The sequence below is a fragment of the Misgurnus anguillicaudatus genome, chromosome 19, assembly GCF_027580225.2.
Source record: "Misgurnus anguillicaudatus chromosome 19, ASM2758022v2, whole genome shotgun sequence".
NCBI lineage: Eukaryota > Metazoa > Chordata > Actinopteri > Cypriniformes > Cobitidae > Misgurnus > Misgurnus anguillicaudatus.
Window position 1 is genome coordinate 41,362,032 of NC_073355.2, and position 6,590 is coordinate 41,368,621.

Below are 6,590 nucleotides of genomic sequence, written 5' to 3' on the forward strand. Positions count from 1 at the left end.
AAGCCTTGTGAGCTGAAAAATTTTTGTATGCAGGACACTAACAATCTTCTCTGTGATAAAAAAATAATTTTAACTCATTACAACAAAATGTCAAGAGCATACCATCACATAATTATATTGTATTCCTTCAGCCATGCAGACACCATCATTTTTTTTTTAATTTCAAGAAAAATGTAACAACTAGAGAAAGATACAAATACTGTAGATCTTTAAAATAATGTGCATTTTTATCCACACCAAGCATAAAAAAATTAAATGACTGTACTTGACTTTTGTGTGTTGTATATTTAAATTAAATTTCCTCTTTGTGTGACAATCTGAATTAAAAATATATATATATTTCATCAATACATTGCAATTATATGAATTTAGATACATCTTAATTTGTTAATAAACTATTATCCTTATATTGGGGTAGTTAAGATTATCATTTATATTCAACATTTGATAGGCCTATAATATACCATATTATGAAACACATGTCTATATTTTATTAATTATTATTGTAACACAATTTATCAAATTTAATATATAAGTTGATTTCCTTTATTGTTAGATTAAAAGTGATCAATAAAGTCAAATAAAATGTCAAAGAGTCAGCTGTAATATCATTGCATTTACATTTCAGTGTTAGTGGAAGTCTAGTTAAGCAACAACTGAGGCTTAGCCTGACAGTTAGCCTGCTCCGGACCAGGCTAGTTTCCAAGCATAAGTTTCCATAGTAACCGGGGTTGAACTAGTTCAAGTTTGTTTTATGAAAAGGAATTCACCGGCAATAAGCCAGACTTAACAAAATAAGCCTGGCTTATTCTGTAATCTAGTTTTATGAAATAGCCCTCGGTTCTCAGATGATATTGTTTGGAAAAAGGTTTGGTTACTTCCTAATCAATATTTAATAACAAATAAAATAAAGGAAGTTTCATTTAAACTAATTCATAGGATATATCCAACAAAACATTTTCTTGTGAAATTTAAAAGCGATATAGATACAAATTGTACTTTTTGCAATAACAGCTTAGAAACTATGGTTCACTTATACTGGTACTGCCCACATGTAAAACCCTTTTGGAAAAATGTATGTGAGTTTATTTGTAAGAATATTGATGCTGATTTTATGTTATTTTGGAAATCTGTGCTTTTTGGTATTTTCAAGAATCAAAGAGACTATCATGATACTAATAGTATTTACATTATTAATCTGATCCTTCTGTTAGCAAAGTTTCATATTCACAAATGTAAATTCTCTGGAAAAAACCCTGTTTTATATTATTTAAAAAAGAAATGGAACTGTATATTGATTCTATAAGATTCTCTTTAAAGCAAAAGGCACTGAAAACTTTAAAAATGTGTACCTTATTTAATATTCTATTGTAAATTCCCCCCTAGCATACCCTGTATTTGTATTGTTACTGTCAATATTTTTTTTGTTGATATCTGTTGTTCATTTATTTAATAAAAAAAAAAAAAAAAAAAAAATTTCGTGCTCACAGGGGGCAGGGCTAACCAAGGGTGGGCGTGATATCGAGCAACACGAGCGACTGAACTCTTTGTGCGAAAAACTCACGAAACTCATCCCAGAGAGACCAACACTAAAAGGAACAACCCCTCGATAAAGTCACAACGCTCAAATTCGGAAGGAAATTGATTAAGAGTGCCAACCTTGCGTAAGTAACTGCGTGTGTTCAACATCACGCTGCGTTGCTCAGAATGATCGGCGTATTACATCACAGCATCGCGAGAGCGTATCAGAGCAGCGCTTGTCTCGCGGTACTGTGATGTTATACGCGCAGCGCAGCATGAAGTCAAACACACCCACTGAATGCTGTGTGAATGACCGTTACGGAAGTGTTGGTTGAAACGTGTGTTGTCATTTACTTATTAACAGAACAGAAAGTAAACGAGCTGAAATTGAAATAGTGGATTTAAACCTGATCGACCCGGATCATCGGTAAGTATCGTGGTTATATAAAGTCTGGAGCTTTTATTATATGTTGCATGTTATCAACATCAGTGCACGCGCAGGACTTTTCTTATCTTGTTTACTTGATACATAAGTTAAATGCAAGCTTATTGCTTTGTAGGCAATGACTAGAAACGGAAATGCTTTTATAAAGTGCGTGAATATATATGATTTTAAAATGAAAACATTTTTTAAAAGAGTTTATGTAGACAAAGTTGTTACGTAGCTAGTAGACAGTGCCCCCAAAAAGTGTTAACTTAGTTGCATTATGCATTTTACTGTTACCAATAGTTGGGACCTGTATGTGCAATTAAAAATCATTATGTTATTATGGTATCATTATATATATGACCTATTTTTTATTTTCATCGTTGGCAATGACTACTGAAGGAGATCCAACTGATTGGGTAAAAGTGCTTCACCTTTTGGTGATTTCATTCACCTGGGGAATGCAAGTGTGGGTGTCTTTCATAGCAGGTAATGTATGCATGTTATTTTATTTTCAGTAATTTATAATTCTTTTAAAAAATTTATTCCCTCTCTCGTCTCCAGGATTTGTGCTGATTTCCCAGGTTTCCATGCACACGTTTGGTCTTGTCCAAAGCAAATTGTTCCCTTTTTATTTCAACTGCCTGTTGGGTGGTACCGCAGTAAATCTGGCCATATATGCAGTGTACCATCCTAGAGAACTGTTGGACTGGCATGAGGGCGTACAGGTATTCAGTAAAAAAAAAACACACACAATTATGTTAAAATCACATGACTGGCAAGACATAAACAATAAATGATTCAGTTCAAATCACTTTTAGGCTTCATATTTTTCCAGCTTGCACATTTTTTTCTAATATCTCATGTGCATTGTGACAAAGTTTATTATGTTATGTGGACACAATTTTATTGATTTCAAAAGTTTTTTATACTTGCACATCTTGTTCCACAGATGATTTTTTATTTTGTGGCCGTGATCATGGCCGGTCTGAATGTGCAGTGGTTCGGCCCATCTACCACAGAGAGCATGCAGGTCATGAGAGAGATCGAGCAGGAACATGGTTTGGGAGCGGAAGTGGGCATGGGATCCAACAGGGAAGGATATACCAAACTCCGCGAGCAGGATCCGAAGTACAAGGAGCACAGAGCCACTTTCTACCGCTACCATGGTCTGTCCAACCTTTGTAACCTCGCTGGCTTTATATCCACTACCATTAATCTCATTTACCTGGCTCTAAATTTAGGAACTATATGAGTGTTGTGTGTCACTACAGAAGAGTACATAAAGCTGACCGGTAGAGGTTTTCATATAATTTTTGTGTGCTCGTGCCTTTAAAATTTTTCTTCTGTTTTATTATGTCTGGTTGTATTGAATAATAATAAAACTTCTAATTTGTATACAATGAGAATTCTAAGTGTACTTCAGGGTGTAAAAAACAAATCAGACTCCTTTTAGTGGACCAAAAATTTGAACTAAGCAAATTTTTATTTGTTAATTATTCATTTTCTTCCAAAATCTACAATAATTATGCTTGAAAGGCTGGTTAAAATCCCAAGCCTCTTTTTTGTTGTTTACATGTTTTTACATGTATGCTTGCAGTGTATTCAAGGTATACATTTTATCAGTATGTGTTTGTTCCCTGGGTGTAACCTTGGTGTAAAACTCATGAAAGTTGCTCTATATATTTGGCAGTATTTTGGCAGTTTGCCCCATGACAGTATTTTTTTAATAATTGCATTAAAAAAAGTCATAATTCCAATATAGCTGTCCTCTGTCACACCATTGTTTCATTTACCTTTGCTGTTATTTTGCCAAAAAATATTGGAAGTATGCAGTAAAATTGACCCTGTAGTAAAGTGTAACCATCCACCTCTCATATGAATTTGGTTCCCTTTAAATGTGTTGTGTGTAGATTTTTAGCGGCATCTATTGGTGAGATTTTGAATTGCAACCAGTCCACAGCTCACCCCTCCCTTTCGAAACGCATAGAGAAGCTACAGTAGCCCCAACAGGACAAACATGTCATTGTCTGAGACAGTAGTAGTTTGTCCATTAAGTCTTACTTTAGAAACATGGTGGCATAAAAATAATTTTCTAATAATAAATGTAATAAATACAGGTCATTATGTAAGGTCTTTATACACCACTGTTAATGTAGTTATGTATATTATATTGCATTTATGTCAAGAAATAATTCTTAAAGTTACACAGTGCACCTTTAAATGAGTCCTAATTAATTTTTGAGCATTCACATATAAGCCAAAGCCCCTACATACTACCCTCAGACCCTGCATTTTCAGGTTACTTCCGAAATATTTTTTGAAGGCAGATATGCCCAGACGTATAATTTTTAAAATGTTTTTGATATTTCTTCCTTTTCTTTTTAGATGTTTTAAAGTGAATAATTGCACTTGTGCTTATTATTAACAACATAATTAACAGCATATTTTACTCATTTAGCCTTTTATTTCTTTTTTGTTTGCATTTCATGATTTCTGCGTTTGACAATGTGATTAATATATATTTCACCCACAAGAAGACATTTTCATAATGCATTTATGAACTGCATTTTATATAAATTGAATGACACTAAAAGGACAATTTGAATATATGGAAAAGCACAGCAGTGTAAATGTGAAAGAACCTTTGATCATCTGTGTGAATGTAATGTTTGAACAGCAAAGTAAACTTCTTTCCTTTCATCATTTTACAGTGTTTTGTATGATGTTTGTGTTGCCATGTAAATGCATTTGTACAAAGTTTTGTTTATATTAAAGGGGATGTAGCATCGGGTCAATATTGAGAAGGCCAGAACTGATGGTTAAATGATTTTTATTGCTCTCCGTGTCATCAACCAACGTAAGAGCTAAGTAAACAAATAAACCATGCATTACATTTCAACCGTAACACAGCTCTTTACATTAGTTTTAATCCGTGAACTTTAAGTTTCACATTTCACAATAACATTCATTAAGTAGTTCAAATATATGTTTTATAAACTTTACAAACCTTGTTCCCCAATTGACCGAAGCTAAAACCTTGTAGTTTATCCGTGCTTTTTACGTTTTAACCGTGAACCCTTTAGACTTTCTTTCGTCTTTTTTCCGCCGTTCTTCCAAACTGAATTACGTCACTACACATCCGGTTTCTGAGGTTGCCAAAATAAAAGCTCAATATTGTAAACATAAAACATTATAGCATAACTATAATTAAAATGCATAAAAGTAATAATTAAAGTGCATAAATACTCTGTTGGCTTTTACACTCCCACCAAATTATTTGTTGTTACACAACTAAAACACAAATAATTTCTTCAAGTTACTTAACCAAAATATAGAAATAACCTTGTAAGCATATTACAACTTTAACTTTCAATACACTTAAGGGTTGTAAATTTACTTTTCACAATCTTCTAACAGTAGAACTAACTTATGAACTGGGCGTTCTACTACAGACATTTTGTTCACACGTTGACCCTTTTTGGTAAGATTCCTGTCTGCAAAGCCTACTTTGACCTTTCTGACAAGTCCATCTGTATCTTTTACAGTGTCCAATATCCTTCCAAGTTTCCACTGGGATCGTGGTTGCATTTCATCTTTGTCCATTACTATGTCTCCTATTTGCATGTTTCTTTTAGGCTTGTGCCATTTTTGTCTGACCATTATGTTTTGCAGGTACTCTTTTTTTCCACCTGTTCCAAAACTGTTCGAGCAAGTACTGTACTTGACGCCATCGTTTTTGTGCATACAAGTCCTCCTTAACGAACTGTCCTGGGGGAGGCAGAGGGGTTGAGGTTTTCATTGTGACCAGATGATTTGGAGTTAGCGGCTCCAAACTGTTCGGATCGTTGAGACTGTCTGTTGTAAGGGGGCGGCTGTTTACTATAGCAGCTGATTCGTACAAGAAGGTTCTGAGTGAAGAGTCGGTGAGACGACCTGGCGTGAGAGCTAATGTTGCCTTAAGAACGTTTCTCACAGTCCGTATCTGTCGTTCCCATACTCCACCTGCGTGGCTAGCATGAGGTGTGTTTAAAACAAATTCGCATTGTTTTTCTGCGAGGAAGGCTGTCAGTTTGTCAGTGTCAATTTCACCTTGTGCAGCATTTAGTTCATTTTTGGCACCTACAAAGTTAGTACCCTGATCACATTTTATTTGTCTGACAGAGCCTCTTAGAGCGATAAAGCATCTGAGCCCATTTATAAAGGCGTCCGTTGATAGGTCCTCTAGCATTTCAACATGAATTGCACGTGAATAAAGACATGTGAAAAGGAGGCCATACCTTTTATATTCTTTCCTTGCTTGTTTGGTCAGGAACGGTCCAAAAACGTCCATTCCACAATATGTGAAAGGCGGAGATTGTTCAATTCTTTCTGTGGGTAAGTCTCTCATTTTTTGTCCTTCCACAGGTCTCCTTTGTTTCCGACAAAACACACACTGACGTATGTAGGATGCAACCGTTTGACTCAACTTTGGAATCCAATAGCCATTGGATCGTATCTCGTTCATTGTGAAGCCCTTTCCTTGATGATTCACCCTTTCGTGACAGTGAGCAATTATCAGTTTTGTGAGGTGATGTTCTCTCGGTATGATTGTTGGATGTTTAAATGAGCTGGGCAGCGATGAGTGATGGAGCCTTCCTCC

At 35.0% G+C, this 6,590-nt stretch overlaps 1 protein-coding gene across 4 annotated transcripts; it reads left to right on the forward strand.

The window, feature by feature from the left end:
- The first annotated feature begins 1,537 nt into the window (after positions 1 to 1,537).
- LOC141348998 (transmembrane protein 205-like) lies at positions 1,538 to 4,656 on the forward strand. 4 transcript variants are annotated; one of them, XM_073857670.1, is made up of 5 exons: positions 1,543 to 1,664; positions 1,886 to 1,942; positions 2,326 to 2,437; positions 2,513 to 2,676; positions 2,901 to 4,656. In XM_073857670.1, exons 3-5 carry the CDS (start codon positions 2,338 to 2,340, stop codon positions 3,201 to 3,203), a joined length of 567 nt encoding a protein of 188 aa, XP_073713771.1. In that variant the 5' UTR covers positions 1,543 to 1,664; positions 1,886 to 1,942; positions 2,326 to 2,337; the 3' UTR covers positions 3,204 to 4,656. The 4 variants fall into 4 exon arrangements, with proteins under 4 accessions (XP_073713773.1, XP_073713771.1, XP_073713770.1 ...); XM_073857672.1 differs by lacking the exon at positions 1,886 to 1,942 and having other exon boundaries at positions 1,538 to 1,664; positions 2,332 to 2,437; XM_073857669.1 differs by lacking the exon at positions 1,543 to 1,664 and having other exon boundaries at positions 1,817 to 1,942.
- Positions 4,657 to 6,590: the final 1,934 nt, after the last annotated feature.